At 40.0% G+C, this 25,416-nt stretch overlaps 1 protein-coding gene across 1 annotated transcript in view; it reads right to left on the minus strand.

The window, feature by feature from the left end:
• Positions 1 to 16,651: 16,651 nt before the first annotated feature.
• Positions 16,652 to 25,416, minus strand: part of LOC146833929 (calcium-activated chloride channel regulator 1-like) — a 205,094-nt gene continuing 196,329 nt past the window's right edge. Inside the window, exon 14 of the mRNA XM_085601848.1 lies at positions 16,652 to 24,690. Coding sequence (XP_085457974.1) covers positions 24,338 to 24,690 — 353 coding nt within the window. The 3' untranslated portion in view covers positions 16,652 to 24,337. The remainder of the gene's footprint in view (positions 24,691 to 25,416) is intronic.

Genomic DNA, 25,416 nt, shown 5'->3' on the forward strand with positions numbered 1-25,416 from the left:
CAAATACGCTGATCTTCACCCAATTCAAAACAATTTTCTAGAAATATATATGTGGCAAAATCCTTCCACTTATAATTATCTTCATTTTCACTCTTTCTGTAGAGATCAACATTCCTAGTTTGTTTTCTATAATGAGTTCTGCGGCAACAAATACAAGTAACATTTGGTCTTTCATTAGAGACTATTGCAAATTTTGTTATGTGATCATTAAATGTCTTACTTACAGAAGGTTCTACATTCTCTTCCACTTCTTCCTCATTTACTGTGTCCTTCTCTGCACTGTTTTGTTCAGGACCAAAGTAACAAAACTGAATTTCATCAACAACCTTCTCTACATCTGATACCGTTCCTCGGAACAGAGCCCTATTCAATTCATTTAACTTTATTGCTGGACTTTTGGCAAAATACAACCGTCTCACAAACTTTCTCATTCCAGTATGATGAACAGCCAGCATCCTAAAATGATGGAAAACACTATTGCACACTTTTCTAGATAGACAAGCCAGAGAATGACCCTGCAAACCAGTATTCTCTCTCACTCTGCATGGATCCAGACTTTGAAGCACCTTAATCTTCTGTTTTACACTTTTTTTACTATATTCTCTTAGAAACTCTCGAAATTTGTCAATAGATTCCTGACGCACAGTGCAAATACTACTACAATTCCAAGTGTACACTGGGGCTTTAGGACGTCTCCCCATTGCCTCATCTGCCATCACTTGTACCTCATCTCTTGGAACCATTATCTCCTTCTCCATTATGCAACCATTTGTTACTTCGTATGAACGACCTCTGGTGTCAACTGCATGCAGCAAACTATTACTTTGAAAATAGCTCTCTTCATTAAAAAAAGGTTCACTACTTGAACTATGCATCCACTTTCCTAAAAACACTTTACAAAAGTTTGTTCTGTTCACTACACTTTTCCTTTTGCTATGTGATTTCAGTACATTAACCATTTTGTCTAATGTACGCATCCTATTCAAAATTAATATGAAAAGTTTCCTTTTTAATTCTAATGCCTTTGCTGCAATGGCTTCAATTTCTTTTTTTCTCTTGTAATATTTTGCCTTTTGCTTATATTTCTTCACATCCTTTATCAAATTGGACATAACTCTTCTCTGAAACATTTTTCTACGTATCTCTTTAAACGCTGTTTTTCTGTTTATGTAAATCTTTTCAGTTGCAGAAGGTATATTTGCATTAACTAAATTCTCAATTTTTTCCTGTTCTCTTCCTTTTGTAACATTCTTTCCAGTACAGACATTTTGTACATTTTTCTTTGTTTTGAATATATTTTTAAGAAATTGTTTTTTCTGCTTACCAGAAGATTTTTTCTTTTTCCCAACTTGAGCATCTTCTACTAACTTTGGTCCTCCAGTTGTCTTCAAATATAGTTTTTTTTTTTGCGTTTTTTTAACTCTGGATTTTGTAGGCATCTTAAATTTTGTTCACTGCTCTTCAGCAATACCTGAAAAAAACTAGAAAAAAAATCCTTTATTGTATTTAAATATATTACTACATTTCTTTTCACAATAGTCACAAAACGAAATTTCTTTGCCAATTTGAATGCACACAAACTGCTCTTTTTTTTGGGCAAGTGAAAATCACTTTTACAAACTGTCACATTATGAAACCACTTTTCAGATTTTTTAAAAAGCCCATGTCCAGAGTGCTACACTCCAGCAAGGGCAACCAGCCTTAGTGATGCTGAATGTATTTGCATTACAGACTGAAACCTGAAAACCCCACTCGCTTGTAAATACTGTGCATGACTATACATGGCAAGCACATGGGTGTGTGCTAAGACTCTGCTTCTTCCCCCAAAAATTCGCTCCCCCTTTCCATCTAATGCAACTGTGAAATCACCAGAGCAAGACGCAATAAATCTCTGCCTATAATTCCTCTCTGCACACAGAGTCATGTTTTCACATTAGTCCCAAAACGAAATTTCTTTGCCAATTTGAAAGCACACTTACTGCTCTTTTTTTTTTCGGCGCAAGTGAAACTCACTTTTTACAAGTGAAAATCACTTTTACAGACTGACACATTATGAAACCACTTTTTTTGATTTATTTAAATGCACATGTCCAAACTGTTTTTTCAGACCACCACCATGTGTATTCTCGGTGACTGCCTACACTCCAGCAAGGGCAACCAGCCTTAGTGATGCTGAATGTATTTGCATTACAGACTGAAACCTGAAAACCCCACTCGCTTGTAAATACTGTGCATGACTATACATGGCAAGCACATGGGTGTGTGCTAAGACTCTGCTTCTTCCCCCAAAAATTCGCTCCCCCTTTCCATCTAATGCAACTGTGAAATCACCAGAGCAAGACGCAATAAATCTCTGCCTATAAATTCCTCTCTGCACACAGAGTCATGTTTTCACATTAGTCCCAAAACGAAATTTCTTTGCCAATTTGAAAGCACACTTACTGCTCTTTTTTTTTTCGGGGCAAGTGAAAATCACTTTTTACAAGTGAAAATCACTTTTACAGACTGACACATTATGAAACCACTTTTTTTGATTTATTTAAATGCACATGTCCAAACTGTTTTTTCAGACCACCACCATGTGTATTCTCGGTGACTGCCTACACTCCAGCAAGGGCAACCAGCCTTAGTGATGCTGAATGTATTTGCATTACAGACTGAAACCTGAAAACCCCACTCGCTTGTAAATACTGTGCATGACTATACATGGCAAGCACATGGGTGTGTGCTAAGACTCTGCTTCTTCCCCCAAAAATTCGCTCCCCCTTTCCATCTAATGCAACTGTGAAATCACCAGAGCAAGACGCAATAAATCTCTGCCTATAATTCCTCTCTGCACACAGAGTCATGTTTTCACATTAGTCCCAAAACGAAATTTCTTTGCCAATTTGAAAGCACACTTACTGCTCTTTTTTTTTTCGGCGCAAGTGAAACTCACTTTTTACAAGTGAAAATCACTTTTACAGACTGACACATTATGAAACCACTTTTTTTGATTTATTTAAATGCACATGTCCAAACTGTTTTTTCAGACCACCACCATGTGTATTCTCGGTGACTGCCTACACTCCAGCAAGGGCAACCAGCCTTAGTGATGCTGAATGTATTTGCATTACAGACTGAAACCTGAAAACCCCACTCGCTTGTAAATACTGTGCATGACTATACATGGCAAGCACATGGGTGTGTGCTAAGACTCTGCTTCTTCCCCCAAAAATTCGCTCCCCCTTTCCATCTAATGCAACTGTGAAATCACCAGAGCAATACGCAATAAATCTCTGCCTATAATTCCTCTCTGCACACAGAGTCATGTTTTCACATTAGTCCCAAAACGAAATTTCTTTGCCAATTTGAAAGCACACTTACTGCTCTTTTTTTTTTCGGGGCAAGTGAAAATCACTTTTACAGACTGACACATTATGAAACCACCATGTGTAACTACAACAAAAACAATTTCCATTTCTATTATTCATTTCTTAAGTTACCACATACATCCCCTCTCAAACTGTAAACTCACCTTTAAAATTAGTTAGTTGTGAAAGAAATGTGACACTCAAACAGCAGATTATCAGAGCCAGGATCTCTGTTGTGTTCACCTCTCTCCTCTCAGCAGAACCAGATAATGGCAAACTTTCCCTCTATTTTTCCACACATATAGTTGTAAGTTTCAAATCTCAGTGCTTCCCCCTTTTTTTCAAATGAAATCACACATTTCTATTGGTTGAAAACCAACCCTTTTCCAAAAGTACCCTTCCCCCAACTTGACTTCTGCCTAGTACCCTTCCCCCAACTTGACTTCTGCCTGCTACCATAGCAACAGCTCATGGAACACTGCTGTGTTGAGTTAGGTCAGAAGTTCGCCAAACAATGTTTCTATTCCACAGAGCAAGAGTGCTTGACTTTTCAAACCTAACAGCAAATCCATAGTACTGTTCTTTGGTTACACATTTTTTTTTACCAATACAAAACATGCTTCTATTAATTTACACATACAGCCTAGTTTTTATTCTAGAATGGTATGAAACAGCCAATCAGTTCTTTTTGTTTTGAAAAAAATATGTATGCCTCCATTTCCAAACTGTCTTTCTTTTCATATTGCCATTCTACTGAAAGACACCTCCTGAGTGCATCCAGTTCTCCTTTGAAGATGTTCACAGTGTGGATTGTAGGGCACAGCTATGTCTTCTGGAGTGAAAAGTTTGCAGAGAAAACAGGTATGGTGAGAGACCTTGCTTTGCCAAATGTAGACATTAAATGGATTGGTCAGAGAGGGTTAAAGTGGCACCAATTGATGCCATTGGTGAAATCCTTCATTCAAATCCAACACCCTGACCTCATAATAGTGCACTGTGGTGGCAATGACCTAGGCACTTTGACTGGGGTAGGTCTGGAAATGCTTATGAAGGACACCTTTGCACAACTGTTTACACTTTTCCCTAAAACTGCCTTTGTGTTTTCCAACATATGCCAAAGGCAAAAATGGAACTGGTCCAATCATTTCTGTCCACAGATTGACAAAGCAAGAAAGCACGTCAACAAATCTGTTTCTGCTTTCCTCCGTGACTATGGTATGGGTGCCATTTACCACAACAACTTGCGTTATGACATGCAAGACATTTATAGAGGAGATGGTGTGCACTTCAATGATGAAGGGAACAGAGTCTTCCTCTTGAACCTTAGACTCTGCATCGGTACTTACTTGTAGGTACCACTTAAAAAATGACTTCATAAACACAACAGCTCTTTTTAGAGCTCCCTAATATCTAAACTCTTAAATCTGCTTTTCATTTATTTTTTTTTATTTTTTTTTACCGTACGCTTACCGTAAGCTTACCGTACGCGTACCCCGTGATTTTTTTTAAAATCAATAAATGTTTTTTTTGTACTTTTCTGTCCTTCTTTGACCCCCTTACAAATGTTAGGGGGTCTGTAACTCTCCTCATTGCCCCCTTTCCTTGTTTTCACTCTTTTTTTTCAGAGTGAAATACACAAAATGGCGGCCGCCGCTTCCTGGTTTCGACCGATTCGAATGTTTACTAAGATCTAAGAGCCAATCAGAATCGCGCTCGCGCACGCCACCGTACGCTTACCGTAAGCGTACGGTAAGCGTACCGTAAGCGGGCTCAGATATATATATTGATTTAAAGGCTATTTTCTCAGAATCTACTGAACAGATTTACACCAAACCTACAAAAGGCACTTCCTTGACCTAGGGACTACCTCTCTGCCAAATTTTGAGTAATTCTGTTCAGCCGTTCGGGCTGTAGCTCGTTCTAAAGGTCCTATGGAAAAATGCATGGGAAAAACGCGTTTTGGGACCCCCCTTTTATCTCAGCCCCCGCTTGACGGATCCCCCCGAGACTTTCAGGGTAGGAGCGGAGCGTAGCGCCCCACCTATTTTGAGAAATTCGCGAGGATTCATCGACCGGCGCCAAAGTTATTCAAAATAGAATGTTGAGGTTTTCCTATGGAAACGTGGTCCTAACTATAACTACCTACTGGCGACCGCCAGTAGGTAATATATATATATATATATATATATATATTCACTGAAAAAAACATAGGTTTTAGGGGTGTTATAGTTAGCTGGACTTTTCACTTGTACAAAAATTCCTAACTATAACGTGCCTGAAACCTATGTTTTTTTCTGTGAATTTCAAAGGTTTTTTAAATGCTAATTTCTAACTATGCCTACAGAGATAGGACATGTGAAGAAAGAAGAAAAAATGCACAGAAAGAAAAAAAGAAGTGCAGAAAGAAGCAACAGAAGTCCTCAAAGACGAAGAAAAGTGCAGGAAGAAGGATAACGTGCAGAAAGAACAAAAAGGAGAGCAGAAAGAAGCCTTGTTGCAAAATCATCCTGTACCCTCAACTTTTTCAAACGGATACTGGTGGTAACTGAGTCTGACTAACCAGTCCTAGAGCCAGTGCTATGTTAAAAGACACTTAGAATACAGTGAAAACACCTACATACACTAGGGAACATTATGCGTTGGGGTCCCCCTGTGATTAGCATGACCTCCTCTGTAAGCCCCTAGTATATAATAGGGCAGGGGGATTAAAACTACCTTTTAAAACAGGCCACAGGGCGTTTTTGCACACGTTAACTCAGGCCCCGTCCCCTCCCTTCACCACTGTGTAAACACGCCCTGTGTCCGTTTTTAGTTGGGAGATTAAGTTCATTTGAATCCTGAGGGTCCCTAGGGTCCAACTAGCCCACTAGGTACCTCCAGTAAGTGCCACAGAGCTGCGTTGCAGAGAGGTGTAAAAAGTGGCACGGCCTGGACCACCTCTCTGCAATGCAGCTCAGTGGCGCTTACTGGAAGCACTTGGTGGGCTAGTTAGCCCCCAGGGGCCCTCAGTATTGAAGGAAAATTATATCCCCAATTTAAAACGTGCCATAGTGCGTGTTTGCACACGTCACCTCAGGCCCCGTCCCCTCCCTTCACCACTGTGTAAACGCGCCCTGTGGCTGTTCTAAGTTGAGAGATTAAGTCCCCTTGAATCCTAAGGGTCCCTAGGGTCAAACTAGACCACTAGGTACCTCCAGTAAGCGCCACAGAGCTGCGTTGCAGAGAGGTGTAAAAAGGGGCTTGGCCTCAGAACACCTGTCTGCAGCGCAGCTCCCTGGTGCATACTGGAGATGCCTGTTGGGCTAGTTGGCCCTCAGGGACCCTCAGTATTGAAGAGGAATTAATTCCCCAACTTACAACTCGCCAGGGGGCGCGTTTGCAGAGTGCTGCAAGGAGGGGGCGTGGCCTCCGGCACGATGCCAGTCTTTTTTTTATTTAAATTTTTTAAGAAGGGGGCTGTGTGGTTCCCCTTCTTATTCTAATTTATTGGCCCTGATGACCCCATCCCCCAGGGCCTGTCTCCTAATTATATTTTTTTGGCCCCAATCCCCAGGGCCGGCCACTGTTTTTTATTATTTTTAAAAAAATATATATTTGTAGACACACCTAGGACATGCTGGACAAACCGTACGTACCTATCACCATGACGATTTGCGTGATGTTCATTAAAAGGCGACTATGCATACAATGAATCCACGTGGAATGTATTTACACCACTAGTGAAGCTCTGACATGGCTGATGCCCTACTGTGCCTAATCCCGGTAGACACCCTTGTCGTTTATTTATACAAACATGGGTAGCTATTGACGGGCACATTTAATACACATGCACACCAAGCCATTCAAAGGGGATTCGACAAAAATTCGACCAAAACTATGCAAGAAACCCCCCTCACGGTTAATAAAACACACATCCACTGCCAGATGTGTAATACTTTTTATTTTACTCTCTGGAAAGGGGACGAACATCACTTGAGAGTCACAGCGCGCTCCTGGCAGAGCCCAATGCTGTGTTACACCCACCATTGCCTGCTGAGTGCCACACACCTCTGTGTTGTATTCCACTAGGTAGTGCATATGCTATGACACTCTCTAGCCCATGTGCACTGTAACACCACCCCGTGAATATGTCATGCCACACTTGTCTTCGCACGGGTTATATTGCCCCATCTAACGTGCCTTCCTCGATGCCTATGTTATAACGCACAGTGCCACGCCATACATATTACAATCTGGGATCCATATCTTTGTCACAGTGCATATGCAACGTTACACTCCCCAGAACATATTTTATATTACAACTTTAGAGACTAGTTAGGTTACACAACACTGCCCTGTGCATATTACACTCCAAGGCGCATATCGCATAGCACGCGCTAGTGCCTGTGCTATCTCGCGCTCTCCAATGAATCTGTCATTGCGCACAATGTATTGCATATTATATTTCACACCCGGTTCATCTTATATCACACTTTTTTGTGCATAGTTTATACCATACACTATATCTAGTTTTCATTTTCAATCGTGCTCTCAGGACTATGTTCTATATAACACTGTGTTCACCTACCCTTTTCAAGGGCATTACATTTTGCAATATGGGGTGGAGGGTCAGGGGGTGTTTCTGCCAAGTGAGCCCGGAGTTACAGTCACAAACGTCCTCTTCTTCCTGAATAAAAGTGAGATTATGCTGCATACTTGTTCATATTTTAAGTAGTTCGCACAGACACACGTTTTAAAAACAATAAAGTTCCTAATACCCGCCTTCTCTGAACAGTTAGCATGCTGCCCCATCCCCCTCCTCCCTATCCTCTGTTGTGTGAATCCATGGACTAGCCTCCTCCCTCCTGCCATGCATGGTCTGATGTGCTGCCAATGCCCTCAATTTAGTATGATGTACCAGTCCACTCCTCCTGCCCTCCATTCCCCAATTCTATGCCCCATCATTAACCTCCTGCTTAAACTCTGTGCTTAGCTTGCTGCCCCTATTCTCCTTCCCCTTGCCCTCCGATGTCTTTGTGTATGCCCCTGCACCATCCTTTTTGCCCACCATGTTCCATGGACCTGCCACTCCTATCTACTCTGAGTGTTCTGTTGAGCTGCCACTCCCCTCCCACCTGCCTAGCATTGTCAGATGACTGTAACCTGTCCCTGCCACCTCCACCCTGCCTGTCCACATGCCATGCCCCTATCCTCTTCCTCCTGTCCTACATGGTCCATTGTACTGCCACACCCTTCTGCCCTCCCTGGTCTGTTGTTGTTGCGCTTTTCGCCCTAAGTGGGATGGGTATTCCCAGACGTGGGACCCGTTCTCACTACGCCACTGGAGTCAAGCTATCCTGGCTGATGACGGCTGATAGCCAGAAACCGGTCCTAGGATGCTTGATTCCGGTCCAGGGAAGACTTGGCTTGGCAGTTCGGGCTGGACTGTTCCCATGAGGCACAGGGTCAAGACTGATTTGCATATGGCCATGTCTAAACTGGGGTGGTGTAGTGGGCAAAAGAACGATGGATTTAACCCAGATCTCTTGACTGGGGGAGAATGTCTGCATTGTCAGCATTCCGTCCATCAATTGTTTGTTGTAACGCTTTTCGCCCTAAGTGGGATGGGTATTCCCAGACGTGGGACCCGTGCTCACTACGCCACTGGAGTCAAGCTATCCTGGCTGATGACGGCTGATAGCCAGAAACCGGTCCTAGGATGCTTGAGTCCGGTCCAGGGAAGACATGGCTTGGCAGTTCGGGCTGGACTGTTCCCATGAGGCACAGGGTCAAGACTGATTTGCATATGGCCATGTCTAAACTGGGGTGGTGTAGTGGGCAAAAGAACGATGGATTTAACCCAGATCTCTTGACTGGGGCAGAATGTCTGCATTGTCAGCATTCCGTCCATCAATTGTTTGTTGTAACGCTTTTCGCCCTAAGTGGGATGGGTATTCCCAGACGTGGGACCCGTGCTCACTACGCCACTGGAGTCAAGCTATCCTGGCTGATGACGGCTGATAGCCAGAAACCGGTCCTAGGATGCTTGATTCCGGTCCAGGGAAGACATGGCTTGGCAGTTTGGGCTGGACTGTTCCCATGAGGCACAGGGTCAAGACTGATTTGCATATGGCCATGTCTAAACTGGGGTGGTGTAGTGGGCAAAAGAACGATGGATTTAACCCAGATCTCTTGACTGGGGGAGAATGTCTGCATTGTCAGCATTCCGTCCATCAATTGTTTGTTGTAACGCAACTGCTCCTCCTGCCTGCCCCGTGCGGTCTGTTGTGAGGCCCCTTCCCCTGAACTTTCTTGTCTGTGCACAGGTCCTGACCCTCCCTTCTATCCTCCATCGTCCTTTGTGCATGCCCCTGCACCCTCCTTCTTGCCCATCATAGCCATTGTGCTACCACTAACCCTCCCACTTGCCATGCATGGTCTTCTGTGCTGCCATGGCCCCTCCCACCTTCCCTGTGTGGTCAGTTAGCTACCCCTGAACCCCTCCCACCTTCCCTCCATGGTCTGTGTGTATGCCATCACAGTCTCACTGTTGCTCTTCATGGTGTGTCTTGCTTCTAGTGCCCATCCTGCCTGACCTCCATGGCTATCTTGCTGCTCCTGCCCTGCCCCCTTGCCCCCGGCCCTCTGTTTACATGTGCAGACCCCTACTCCCTCCCTCCTGGCTTGTCTGTTCCATTGTAATGCCCCTGATCCATCCCTCCTGCCCTTTACGGTCTGTTATGCTGCAGTTTTCTCTCCTGTCTGTCCATTATGGTCCTGCCTCTTGCCCCTCTGTTCTCTGTTGTCCATGTGCATGGTCCTGTCCCCTCCCTCTTGCTTTCTATGGATTGTTGTGCTGCACTCCCGTCCCGCATGCCCTGTGTGGTGTATTGTGCTGCTGCAAACCCTGATGCCTGCCCTGCAGGGTCAGTTTGGTGCACCTCTCCATGTCCCTCTTGTCCTCTGTTATCCAAGTCCATGTCCCTACCCCATTTCCTTCCATGATCCAATGTACCATACTTGCGAACATTTTGAACTTGGTAAGAGGGAGATTTTGAAAAAAAACTGGGGTATTGATTTTCCCCTTTGAGTTACATTGAAAAAGAGGAGATTGTAGACAGGAGACAGATAAAATAAAGCCCATTTGAGCTTAAAAACATTGGACGTTTCCTGGCTGAATCGGGTCTGTTGGCATGTATGGTTGTACTACCATTGCCTCTTCCTTCTGCCCACAATGGACTATTACCTTGCCACAGCCTCTCTTGCAAGTCCTGTATTGTTGGTTTGTTGCCCCTGCCCCCCTTTCCACTGCCCTCCATAGTCTGTTGTGCTGCCACGGCCCTTCCTGCCTGCTCAGTGTGGTTAAATTGTTGCCTTTGCACCCTCCTACCTGCCTTCAATTTTCAGAGTCCGTGCCCCTGGCCTCTGCCTCTAAACAGTATCCTAATGAACAACTAGATTGCTACCATTCTATATTTATTACAAAAGTGTGGAACGCCTGACGTCATCTTGATGTAATCAAAACTGTAATACCTAGAGCATTTCCTTTAGAAATTACATATATGAGAGGGTCTTATTGGCATCAAAATTATGGTTAGTGCTCTAAAAGACTAAAATAAGGACATATTTTCTGAGTTTTCAAATAGCGAGAAAGCACTTTTAAATTATTTGTTACCTTTATGTTTTTTTATCCAGTTGACCACTTGATTAAATGTTGCACTTAGGGGAGAGGATGTGGTGTTACTTCCAGAACTGCAGACTTTGCAACTGGGGAACCAGGTTGGAGTTTCTGCTTCAGCTCGACATTCTGTGATTCTGGTCAGATCACTTAGTCTCCCCATGTCTGCAACCAAAATGAATTTGTTCTTGTGTGATGTAACCAATGCTCATGTAAAGCACTCCAATACCTGACAAGTCTGCACTATATAACACTGCAAAAACACAAAATAATAAGTGTTTTGCACACTTCTGTCATTGGGCTATATTTGGGCTACATCTGGGTGATTTTGGGCTACATTTGGGCTCTTTTGTCTCCGGTGGCCATCTTGGGAGATTTATTTGTTATGAAGTTTCCTAATTTCCTCATGTACTGCAGTCTCCTCAGTAGGAAATGCTTTCATTTTTCAGATATGTCACACATTTGCCATAAATTCTGAATGTTAGCACTCTAGTTGCTCATTAGATCACTGTAGTAAAACTACTGTTCACCATGGAAGTCTGCTCCTGGTATTAAAAGTGCATGATTCAGTCTGCATGTCAGAATTTTTTAATGAAATAGAAGAGGATTTGAGAAGCCACTCAATATGTGCCCTCATTTTCTTTCTTCAGCATTAATCATAATTTCTATGGCAAAATGAACCCCCTCATTGTGTTCCTTTTAAAATTAAATGTTTTAAGTGTTACCAGTTTATTCCAATCAAGATGGCTTCAGGTGTGCCATACTTTTGTCATAATGAAGACAGTAAGCGCTCTAGTTGTTTTTAAGAACACTCTGGGACATTCTGTCATTGGGCTATACTTGGGCTACATCTGGGTGATATTTGGGCTACATTTGGGCTCTTTTGTCTCTGGTGGCCATCTTGGCAGACTTATTTGTTATGAAGTTTCCTAATTTCCTCATTTACTGCAGTCTCCTCAGTAGGAAATACTTTCAGTTTTTTACTTTGATTTCAAAGGCATTCAGATGTGTCACACATTTGCCATAAATTCAGAATGTTAGCACTCTTTTTGCTCATTAGATCACTGTAGTAAAGCTACTGCTCACCAGGGAAAACTGCTGCTGGTATTGAAAGTGCATGTTTCAGTCTGCATGTCAGAATTTTTTAATGAAATAGAAGAGGATTTGAGAAGTCACTCAAAATGTGCCCTTATTTTTCTTTCTGCAGCACTAATCATACTTTTTATGGAAAAATGAACCCCCTCATTGTGTTCCTCTTTAAATTAAATGTTTTAAGAGTTACCACTTTAATCCAAGCAAGATGGCTTCAGGTGTGCCATACGTTTATCATAAGTAGGACTGTTAGCGCTCTAGTTCTTCTTTGGAACACTCTGGGAAGCTGCATTAGAACACAAAGGAATCAACTGACAGTCTCTGCCCTTGTTGGATGTACAAGTTTTACTGAGAATGTCAGACTTCATTCTCACATGACTGAGAAAGATAATGTGAATTTACAGAAAATAAGCTCTCAGTTTAGCTGATAGATCACCTTCCAAACCTCTGTGGGAAAAGCATGAGAAAATATTTTTCTCTCAATCATGATATCCCAGCAGAAGGCTTTTTCACATGGTGAAATCACCTTAGAACATACCACAATTCCTAAAATGAGTATGGTACCATCAACAAATGATTTATAATGTAACTAAAGTCTTAAACCTTCTATTAACTGCAATGCTTTTTAATGAGGTGCTATCATGTATATTGGTCCCAAGATGGCTGCCAACACTTCTTGGATGAAGTGCTGACAGCCAATCAGATCTCAGGATGAGATGTGTGGTTAGGCTCCGCCCACATATATATATGATTTTACTTTTGATTTTCTCAGGAACTACTGAACAGATTGACACCAGACCTGCAAAAGGCACATCCCTGACCTGAGCACTACCTCTCTGCCACATTTCAAGTAATTCTGTTCAGCTGTTCCGGCTGTACCTTGGACTAAAGGTCCCTATGGAAAATTGCATGGGGAAAACGCGTTTTAGGACCCCCCTTTTTTCTCAGCCCCCGCTTGACGAATCCCCCCGAGACCTTCAGGGTAGGAGCGGAGCGCCCCACCTATTTTGAAAATTTCGCGAGGATTCGTCAACCGGCGCCAAAGTTATTCCAAATAGAATGTTGCGGATTTCCTATGGAAACACGGTCCTAACTATAACTATCTACTGGCGACCGCCAGTAGATAATATATATATATATATAGAGAGAGAGAGAGACAAATATATATATATATAGTTTTTTTCTCACATTATTTATACTTACCTGTGTGGTAAAGGCATGAAAACTTCCAAGGCAAACCATACTTTGGAAAGTGCACTTCCCACATTTTGTTGGATTTCTGAGTGCCATTTTCCCCATTATTCATGCCTACCAGAAATGTCTTTGTGTACTCATGAACAGTATAAAATTGGGAACTTGGGGGCATATGTATCATCATCTCCATTTGCGATTCTCAAATAGCGATTTTTTGAGAATCGTTGTTTGAGAATTGCAAAACGGGATGTATTTAAAAAATCGCACAAATTTAGCAATTTCTTAAAATTCCTTAATTGCGATTAGCAAATTGCGAAATCGCAATTAAGGAATACCTTCCCATTCATTCCTATGGGCCAGGAGGCCCATAGCAATGAATGGGAAGTCCTTCTCAATTTGCGAATCGCTATTTGCTAATCGCAAATTGAGAATATTTTCAAAGGTGCAAGGGTGTCATGATGACACCCTGATGCACCCCTGAAATCAGCATGTGTGAACATATGGCGCACATACATGCCCTAAGGGCATGTATGTGCACCACATGGCACTTTGAAATATGCAAACAAGTGCATATTTCAAAGAAATCGCAACTTACCACCAACTTGAAGTTGGTGGTAATTTGCGATTTCTTAAGGAGAAATCGCACAACTTGGGTGCATGTTACATTGCATTTAAGAAATCGCAATTTGCGATTTCTTAAATGCTTACGCAAACTTATGAAATCGCAAATTTAGCAATTCCTTAAGATTGCGAGGCTGAAATGCCTCATACATCTCCTTTTGCGATTTTGTATTTGCAAACGCTGTTTTTTGGCGATTCGCAGCGTTTGCGAATACAAAATCCTTTGATACATATGCCCCTTATTCTCATGAACAATTTTAAATTTGCGAATTAGGCGCTATGAGTTTTTGAGAAAAGTGGGAAGTTGAAGTCATCTTGATTTATCCGCTTATGTGTGAAAGGCTGAGAATAATTGAGAGTGTATGATCAGCTTTTCTTTTCTTCAATTGAATTAATTCTGCAATCGTACAAAGCTGCATGCTAGATGTAGTTTGTCACTTTTTGGTCCCATTGCTGCATCCACCTATTTGGAAATAAAGTTAAACTTGCCCTGTACTGCAAAATCAACTGAACAATACCGTATGATTTCTTTCTAAAATAACCTTTTGTCATTAAAAAAAAAAGGTTTTGTGACTCAAGTTTTTTTCCAGTGATTGAGGCTGTGAATCTTGCATATACTGATTACTAATCACTGAAGTCCAAAAGGTCCTCTTTCACTAAATCCTTCTGAAATGTAGAACCTTAGCATTCCCACTTCTAAGGTATATTTCTCATGTAAGCATTTATTAGGAATGTCCTAAAATTCAAAATTTTAGTTAACAGGTGAGTTATTATTAAAGGTCACAAGTGTACCACGGGGGAAACACGCCAAGAAAGACAGGCATCGGAAAAGGAGAGATGTCCCAAAAGTCCAGTCCCGTAAAACCGGCAAAGATAGAATACAGAGATAGATTTTAAAATACCACATGGTGTACTGAGAGTGCTTTCTAATTTTGCTTTGTATTATAGTTCATATAAACCTTGGCTGGTCTCCAGTCGCAATCCAACTGTTCTTTGGTTGATTGATCAAATATTGGTCATTAAACACTCCTACACTCATGTGTTTTCCGGTGCTAGTGGCACTCCAAGGAATCTATGTTATGGCATGTTATGTGTATTTCTAAAGCACACTATCACCTGTGAGGGTATCCTGGTGCTTAGTATATGTGTGTGCCTAGCCCTACCTATGGTAGGCAGTTAATATGCCAGGTCTTCAGCTTCTTTTGGAATTCAAAAAGAGAGGAGGAGGCTCTGATGTGGAGAGGGAGATTACGGCACACTTTAAGAACAAAATAAGAGACGTGGTTCTGTGTATGTGTGGGATGTTGGCAAGAAGCAGTCCTGCGGAGCGGAGATGTCTGCATCGCTGGTGGAAGGAGGTGCGGCAGTTCAGATAGGCGGGGCGTGAGTTCTTGAGTGCCTTGAATGTGTGTGTGTGAGGAGTTTGAATTGAGCGCTTGTTTGTATCGGAAGCCAATGTAATTCCCTGAGTTGTGGTTTAATGTGAAGTCTATGTGGGAGGTTGAGAATGAGTCAGGTTGTTGAGTTCTGGATGATCTGTAGTCTTCTAGTGGGTGCCCGAACAAGAGGGTTGGCTGCTTTACTAGACAATTAATTGTGCAATCCACACAATTAATTCCAAAGTGGTACTGTTTTGCTTAGGGAATTCAAAATGTTTTCATAATTAAAACACATGACCAGAATACCAACCCAAGAGAAAACTAAATAATTTAAATGTGTTGCCATGCTATAATTGAAATATTTTTGATTGTCATGTAGAAACATTTACTTGGTAGCTGCACTTTTGTCCTCACTCTTTTCTTACCTTTAGCTACGCAATTATGCCTACAAATTCAACAACACATTTTTCTTTACTCAAGCGTACATCATGATTGTGACATGGATGGCCTAAAATGCTGGATCCACCATACACGGATGGCGCCTGTCAAGATCCTAGTTGACTTTGCAAAATACCTTGATAAGACTTTTGTGGACTTTGGTCACATATGTCGGGATAGGGTCTGGTGGTTTACGTCGGTCCTCTAGAACCTGAATTTTTGGAGCTTTCCTCTCACACGAGAGGCTAAAGTCCAACATATTTAAAGGCCCGATACAGGAATTTGGCAGACATGGTATTCCATCACAAAGTCAGTCTGCCCAATTCATTAAGGGATAGGTGGACTGGAAATATTCCATCGATAGAGCCCCCATGGGCGCTGTCAACAGAATACTTCTATGATGGCAATTGGAGGCAGGACATTACACCACCTGACCTATTTATGGTGGATGGTGTAAAATCTTTCTCTTCCTATCCCCCACAGCCAGTAGAACGCTGTTGGTAAGGGACCAGAAAAATAAAAAGGATTCCCAGGGTGTAGGGGTCATTAGTGTTTATAAAAAAAATAACTACAGCTTTGGGGGTTTGTTTCTGAAATACAAAAAAAAGTAAAATGTTTGGCGGAGGAGGGCCGTCAAAAACCAAATGGTTTTGTCAGTGTTTGCTTTGATGGTGTAACCATAGCCATAAAATATTTCAATGCCTTAAGCAGGAAATAGGAAAATGAAAGTAAATGAGTAAAGATAATAAATGGAAAGGGAAGTACCTGTAACAACCATCTGCGGGAATCTATTAGAAAATAAACAGAAAAACATGGATGGGAAGGAAAAGAATGTGAATAATCACAGTGCACTCTATACGACCGACTCTTCTTACCAGATTTTACATAATACCCCAAGAAAGAAACTACAAGAAAAGTAAAAAGACCATTTTTTTATTTTATTTTACAGTTTAACATCTCACCACTATATCATAAGCATATTTCTAAATACACCTTACTATAAAAATGAGATATTTACAAAAATATATATTGCACAATTTAATGCTTACAATTTAGGAAATGCAAAATATATCTACTAAAAATATCCTGAGTTCTTCATAGTAAAAGTATGGCTTTATTTATATACATTGAAATGATATCAACAACACAGTCCTTCTTATTAGAAGTTAAGAAGGTTAACAACCAATGGGAGGGGAGTCTGCTGCAATAACAATGTGTGGGATCAAAATATACCCAATGATATAAACAAAAAGTGAATGTAGTGCCTAGCTTACCAATGCTTCCTTTGCTGAATATGGCAAGTGAGCTTGTAATGATCATTGTGTTTGGGTAGTATAACCTTAGCTGTTTTGTTTATTTGGAAGTTCTTGGACAGTCACATCAATAAAATGTAAGATAACATAGAAATGCAAATGACAAACTATTTCCACTTTTATATTTGTTATACAATTTATGAGGCAAGGTCAAGGTTGTAAGATTGTCAGTGTTCTTATTGTATTCACTAGCAAAGCAAATAGCTTAGCTGGGTATAAAGGACAAGTGTTCTTGTGTCTGAAACCTTCTCCCATCTACCTGTTCTAAAATGGTCAAAGCACGATTGGCCCAGCATCTACTTTTAATGCCAATAGAGAGATTGTGAAAGGATACTTTCATTTTCAGACCCAATACACAAAAGAAGGGACTTCCAGTCCTGCCTATTGGTGGACACTGGAATGCAAGACCCACATCCAAGATTTACCACCATCGCTGAACAACGATTTATAAAGAATGTGTTTTTTCTTAGGGCCAACACAACAGCACTTATTACAAGATTTCTAAAATAATTGGTAGGCTGGGTCTCAAATGTTTTAAGCAGGGAACCACAGCTATTTGTTGCTAAGGTCTAGAAAAATGCACATAATTTTACACAGAGTGAGTATTGTTTGGGAAGGAGGAGTGAGGGCAGAAGAAATACTAAGCATTTAGATTTAGGGGCAATATTTCTTGCAAAGCACTCTCTAGCACTATAAAATGTACTACTTTATGTGCAGATATCAGACTGCAACTGAGAAAAGGACTAAAATATGCACCCTGATAGTATAATGTATTATTACATCATTTGGCACTGTGCTCATGGATAGGCCTTTAAACATGTAAGATTGTTTGATTTGTGTGGACATTGCTGCTCCATGCCTATGTTCTTTTCCCTACAGTTTGAATCAAAGGAAAAACTTTTAAAGATCAGAAATCTATCAACTCAAAGTGCATAGCGTTCTCTCTATGGAATGATATCAAATTACCGAGACATACCTATCAAGTAAGCTGTATTTAACTAACAGAATGTCTTTCTTTACAATCTAAAGAGTTTTTTTCAATTAACAGTAAAGATGCTCTATGAAGAATAACCAAACTTTTAGCCTGCTCTGATTCAATTTAATATACACCTACAGAAGGATCAGGAATTATTTTACAACATATTTCAGGACATAATGTGTGACACTGAAGATATTCAGGACAAAAATGAGGTAGTAGAGATATAATGTACATTTTAATCACCCTAAAAACAGTAAGAGTGTCTATATCTCTTTAGCAGTAAGGGGGCAATGTAATATTAACTGTACTGGCCTTCTCTCATGCAACAAGAATGTCATACCGTGCCAAGGATACACTTTTTTTTCTTTTAGATTACATCATAATGTAATCAAATGAAGACCCTAAAGGCGTTCATAAAAAGCCATCCATTTCTGTTTGTAGTTTGTACATAAATCAGTCTTCCTTCCAATATATAAACTATTTATATGAAACTCTAACCAGCAGATTGAGGTACCATTTCAAAGTTTAAACATGTTAAGAATATGCTGCATGAACAGTGTTACTTAATAGACTAAAACAATACACAGGAGTGTAAGTAAATAATAATTGAAAAAGAAACACATTTATTGTGCTTTCATTGACACTTAGCCAAATATAAAAGTAAAAGAAAATACAAAAATATAATAAAAAAAGTTAAAACGATCATAAAATGTAAGCATCTACATGGCACATAATATACATAAATGATACAAAATGGAACTCTCAGTCCAGTGTAATCCATTTATAAAGTCACATTAAAAGAATTATACTATCTAGAAGATGTGTTAAGTGAAAGCAACAGTACTACAAAGTGATTTAAGTGTCAAACTTTTGGTTGCAAAACATATGCATACATCACAAAGATGAACAGTCACTCAGACCTGTCATTTCAATATTACTATTTTGCATATTAGTAATGGTGAGATGTGCTAAGAAAATATTGTTCCATTTATGACACCCTACATTAAAAATATAAATGCTGAATGACTTCAGGTGGCCTTAGAATATTTCTCAAAATGATGTGTGATTGACAGTGGGAGAGGAGTGTAGTCTACTAAATAGATGTGCATGCAATTACTGAAAATGATTGGACTTTCTTTATACTAAGGAACATAGGGCATGATTACAATCTTGGCAGATGAGATACTCTGTCACAAATGTGACGGATATTCCATCTGCTGTATTACAAGTTTCATAGGTGATTTGGCGGATGCGATATTTGTAATGATTGTGACGAAGTAACCCTGTCCGCCAAGATATTAAGCAGGCCCTTATTTTCTTTCTGGAGTAAGCTTTAATTATTTGTTCCCATTATCTCTGCAGTGAGATTCTGGGGCCAGATATAAAAAAACAGCATTTATCTCCCTCTGACATAGCGAGGATTACAAGTTTTCCACCCAAAATACAGAATGGGACATGGGCCCAGCAATACTGGATACAATTATACATGTTTCCCCCCCCCCCCTTCCAGGTGAAATAAATGGCCCAAATCCACAAAAATGTATCACCAACATCTGCGAAGCAGGTGGTAAATGTAGGGGGACTTTCTTTCTCAGACATGGGGTGTAGTTTGGTGCAGGCAGTGGGAACGGAGATATTCTTTGCCTTTACTGGAGGAAACTTATTCTGCTCTCCCCAGCTGATGTATGAAGGCAGGAACGGACCGGGCAAAGAACAGCACACACAGCTCCACTGAAGAATTCAGGTCTGGTTTCTCTGGGCCCGGAATTAACAGACCTATTGTCTTCAGCCCCGGCGGCACTAGAAAACTAGTAGTTATCCCAAGCAGTATTTTCCTGGGAATACCGCTCCGGGAAGCTCGTAAGTAGAGCTTAAGGGTCAGTTTAGTACATGTGGCACATAATATTCATTTGATCCGATAAAATTATTTTCTGCCCAGCTCTCTGCAGACAGAAAAAATAACTTGATGTTGGGCATTTAGTAATCTAGGTACTTAAGAAAGTTGGATCAGAAATCCAATTACTACTTTCACTTTGATTCATATATGAAAACAAATTTTTCAAGATTTGTATTGAAGCATGCCTGTAAAATTTCACTGCTCTTTTTACTCTTTGTATCTCTACATTAAATGCTATAACAATACATATTCACTGCTCTACATTCTAATAGTGAACAACTTTACACATGCTGTCTCTTCTCTTATTTTGTCATGTACTCGTTTTTTATATTGATCATACACACAACAAACAATTAAGTTGTAAGAGTCTATTATTGCATGGGTAGTGCCATTTAAGTGACATCGTCTGTATTTCAGTAATTACATCATGAAAATAAAACAACATGTAGCTTGGGGTCTGCATTTTCAGACAAGAGACATTAGCATTGCCTGATGCAACAATACTTAGAGCCTCAGTCCAAGTTCCCTATTTAATTCTGATGTGGCTGGCAATATGCATTATTGGCTTCTTCAGAGTTACACGATACAAGTTAAATCCACAGACACAATGACTTTTAATTACTTATTATTATTGACTTATTGAATTAATGACTCAAGATTATTGGTGGACTTGGGACTGGTAATACTCCCCAGTAAATCCCCGTATTTAAGGTGACATTCAAGTCTTACTACCTGTAAGCCACTGATACCTTTACCCACCAACCACAAGAGTTGTTAGTGCCTCTGGTATCAGTAGATCTAGGGGGCAGTGATACTTAGTGGGTTACCAGGCAACTTATGAGAATAGCCTTTACATCCGTCAAAGAAATGCTTATTACTCAAATGATCATTTATTTCAAAATTAGAATAAGAAGACTCAGCGTAAGAACTATGTGTCTGAAAATATGTGAAAAATATGTGACACTGTAGCAGTCCACTCCAGCATAAAATGTTGGCAGAAACATAACACAAGATTTTAACCAACAGAGACTATTAATGAAATGGCTTAAGGAAGCATAGCTGATCAAAAGAAGTGGTATCATATAAACCATCAAGCATTTTGCTGCAAATCTGTTCAATTCAATCAAACATACTCCACCAAACCAGCTATTTTTTTATGTCAATGTAATTCTTTGAATTCTCTAGGTATACTTTGGGGTCTATAATTAAGTACCCTGAATATGCAGATAACTTATCAATACATTAAGTAAGCAAGGTGCTACCCCCATCAAAACATTAAAATCCACACTCAGGAAAACTCCTCTGAACTTCTCTGAACATATTAGGCAGATCACAGCAAATTCTCACACAACACCAAAACCTACACTTTCCTTGCCACTCAAATATGAAAAACTCTATGCACAACCGTACCCAAGGCAACCATCAGAAGACACTAGCAAAATACACTATAACTACTTGTGCAACTTTTGTGTAACTAGATAATTGGAAACAGTGTCATTCAACAGAATTATATATTTCAGAATAAGCAATGGAAAAATGTTCAAATTTGCTAAGTAATATGGGGAACATTCTGATCTTCATTTAACAGAAAGTCTTCAGACAATCATGCACTCACTCAATGAGGAACGCCACAAACATGGAATGGGTAGGCAGTTTCTGGAATACAATACAAATGGCAGAAGAGTGCTATATCAATGCTGTTAACATAACATATTAATACTCGTGCAACGAAGGATTTATACACAACAGTGATGAAAAGAAGAATATATTTTGGTACTTCTAATTATTTTGTGGATAGGCCTTAAGCAAAAAGTAAGTTGCTTAAACTCTAGGACCTAAATTGGAACTCAAAGCAGAAAACATGTCAAAACAAATAAGGAACTTCAAATAGAAAGTCCGCAAAATCATTTAACCATATTAAAATTTGTTGGATCCTCCGCCCTCAAGCAATTGCCCAAAAAAATCAAATGCAAAGACAGGTTATTGACAGACCTACATCAGTGCCAAGGCTTTTGTTACCTCTACACACTATCATTATTTCACTGAATGCAACAACTGGGACAATAGATTAAAAAAGTGTACGTGGCTATTTTAAAATAACTGATCAGGTCTTTGCTATGTGACAGATGTTTGGACTGCATATATTGAGCGACATAAAAGCCACAGTTGTCTCTGAACAATCTATGCAACTAAACAGCTGATTCACACATGTAATTTGAACTGTAAACACATGTTAACAACTAAACATTCATTTATTGACCTCTTTCAGGATTTCACAAATGGAATGCTGGCACGCTATAATGGTTTTATTACTTCAGATTTCTCCACCATGAGTGTGGAAAAATATTTTTGTGCAAGGGTGGAAAGCTGGAGGACCAAGCAAAATGTAAGTTTGTGAAAGCCCGCGTTCAGATACTGAAATCTGACCCTTTTCCAATGTGGAAATGGTCATACATTTACTCCAGCCAATTGCTGGAAAAATGACCCTTCAACAATGGAAGGGTGAATGGATCACAACCAAATTCGAAAGGAGTTGTGCATAAGTATTTCATTCAGAAGGAAAACAGTATTCATATGGAAAAAAGGGAAACAATTGCTTTTGCACATTCAGCTCTCCGTCCTCCTGTGCTGAATTGTGCAGTACACTCAATTCTGAACAATAGAAATAAGTAGCTTCAAAAAGTCACTTGAGATGAGGAATAGTATGATGGAAAAACTGAGGTTCGTCTGCCTTTACCGGCATACAGCCACAACATCTGTTTTGTGAATAGCAAAAAAGTTCAAAAGTACGTTCAGGCAATGTCATAAAATTACGCCTCTACCTCTGCATTTCTATCTAAGCGACAGCTTACTAAGTCTATGATCAGCAGCTGATGCACATAGGTGACACTTTGGCAAATAATATAAACAGTTATGCTAAATTTTTAGTAAATATCATACATTTCTATTTGCACAAATATTCATACAGTAGCTATTCTAAAATCCTTACAGTGAAGGTGCACAGTATTCTTAATTAAGAACACACAAAATCAATTACTATTTTTCCTATGAAGCATACATGTATAAAGCTGCTATAACATTATCATGCACATGGCCTATAACCAAGACAATAGCATATAATAAATTCAATAGACAGCAAACAAATCTCAGTTGAGTGAATAGTTGTAATAATTATTCTCACAGTCTGATTTGGCCAACATTTTTAGATATAGGATAATTTAGAATATGGCAGGCTGGTCATTAATCTACTGGCACGGTAGTAGCTCTTTCACAGCCGTCTCTACATATTTTGAGGTTCTACATGTTAATGTGTGAATTTTTTAAGGAAAGTGCTCCTTCAACTACGACAGGAGCACTTCTATCAAAAATCAAAAACAAAGTGGCTTATTTACAAGCCCCTTGCGCTGCCGGTGCACCACTTTTAATGTGGGAAAAAGACGCTCCAGCGACGCAAGGGCTTGTAAATAAGCCCCTTAATGCGGACAGCACACTATATCACACTGTCACTTTAACCATATTTTTTTTCATAGAAAAAAAGTCCCAAAGCAGTGGTTTGCTTCTGCAACATAAAATGGCAATGGACCTGTGAGTTTTCTAATAGTGTGTTGGGTTCGCATTGAATTTTCTTTTCTTTTTGTGCTTTTCTAGGCAGTCAAAATAGCAAGCCATATGATTGGGATGTATGTCCTACACACAGATACTATTTTGATGCCTTTTAAGCCAACAACTCTTTGGCAGATGGTCAGAGATGAAGGGTTTCCTAAAGCACATCTATAAGAGGTGCTACCAGCAGAAACTAGGACGTTTCAGAACTCTAAATGATAAAGGAGGAACCACAAGTGCATTGGAAGGGGCATCCACCAGTCTTTGGTAGATGCCTCACTTCTTCACACTCTAAAGGACCACCACCCTTTTTTCAGTTGTGTGCATTCAACATATTTAAGCATTATTAAAATGATAGAATATTTTCTCAATCACTCTACATAACTAGTTATACATCTTTCTTAAGGACTGTATTGTAGCAGAATACTTTGTTTGCACAAACTGTATGCATCTAAGATCTTAACATGGACTAGACGCCCGAGTGGTTTACTCGGAAGCTGTAATGTGAATAAAACATTTAGAATGCCAAATGTTCTCCCTGTATGCCAAATGACTCGCAAAATTTGAAAGCAGCAATATGGTTTTATTCTAAGGAAAGGTAGGTTCAAATTAGCTTTAAATTATCTGTTCTGTGCTTATCATTCTGAGTAAGATGGCAACTGAAAAACACCTAATTTAAATAGAGGTCATGTTAGGGGGAATTGTGGATTTATAGTTGATATCACACCTGAATCTTACAGACTTCCTCTAGAAAGTAAAAGACTGTAAATAAACACTTCCAAACCAAATGGCTAGTGCACAGCATGTGCATCTAGAAAAGATTTATGCTACAAACGATTGCTACAGCTGATCCAATGAGAATCCAAATAACAGAGGCAAATACATCCTTTCCACTATTCTTGCCAACATCATCCCTTGGAATTACAATTATTACTTGTGCTACATTTGATATGTCTGAGACAAGCGATGAGTTGTCTATGGCCCGCATTGCAAAGTAGATGATGGTGTTGTTTTCTGAACTCTCAAGCTCTGGCACATACAAGAAGACTTCACGGGAGCCAGCAGGACGAGGAGTCACATTAGAAGTATTAAGAGCTGTAGAATTTTCAAAATTGTCTCTGAGCTCCAGGGGACTGTCACTCATTTTGATCAAGTAGCTTGTGGCTAGAGAGAAGGAACAATGAAAAGTAAACTTGCATGGCAGAAACAAAATATAGATTTAGTCAAAGTACTTCCCTGAATAAAAACAATTGCATTGGCTAAACGATAAAAGAAGAACAAAGTGAGGAAATCACAGAACTCTACAGGAACTTATTTGTAAATGGAGTTGATTTGCATACCTCAACTTGAAGTTTAAACGTTTAGTAAGGCTAGCCTATGATCAATTCCTAGCCCATGAACAATCCCTCTCTGGTCGCATGGGCCTGATAGACTACCTCATATTTCATCAAACCCAAGTCCAGCTTCTCACACCAGTTTTTGAGCCTTTATGTTTTTCTTACGCTTATGCTTCCATCGTCCCCTGAGGCACTCTGATGTACACATACATTATTTAGTTGCTTCCTGGTACTAATTGTTTTCATCTGGTTCTTAGCATGACACATTGATTTGTATATCTCTTCATCGCTTGATTCTTGTTTTTTTGTCTCTTTCCTTTTTTATGAATAGTGTGCTCCCTAGGGAGGGCATTCTGTCCCGGTTTTGCTTTAAGGTGGTAAGTTTGAATGCCCTTAACAATCCATCTGACTACACCTGCTGTGGATATCGCCTGTCCCTTGTGAGGTTTCGAAAATTCAATAAACAACTGCTATGGGTAGTGGAATGGTTTGGTCCTATCTATGTAATCAATAGCGTGTAATGATCTTTCGGTAACCAATCAGGCTGTGGCAA

This window comes from Triturus cristatus, chromosome 4_2 (assembly GCF_964204655.1).
Source record: "Triturus cristatus chromosome 4_2, aTriCri1.1, whole genome shotgun sequence".
NCBI lineage: Eukaryota > Metazoa > Chordata > Amphibia > Caudata > Salamandridae > Triturus > Triturus cristatus.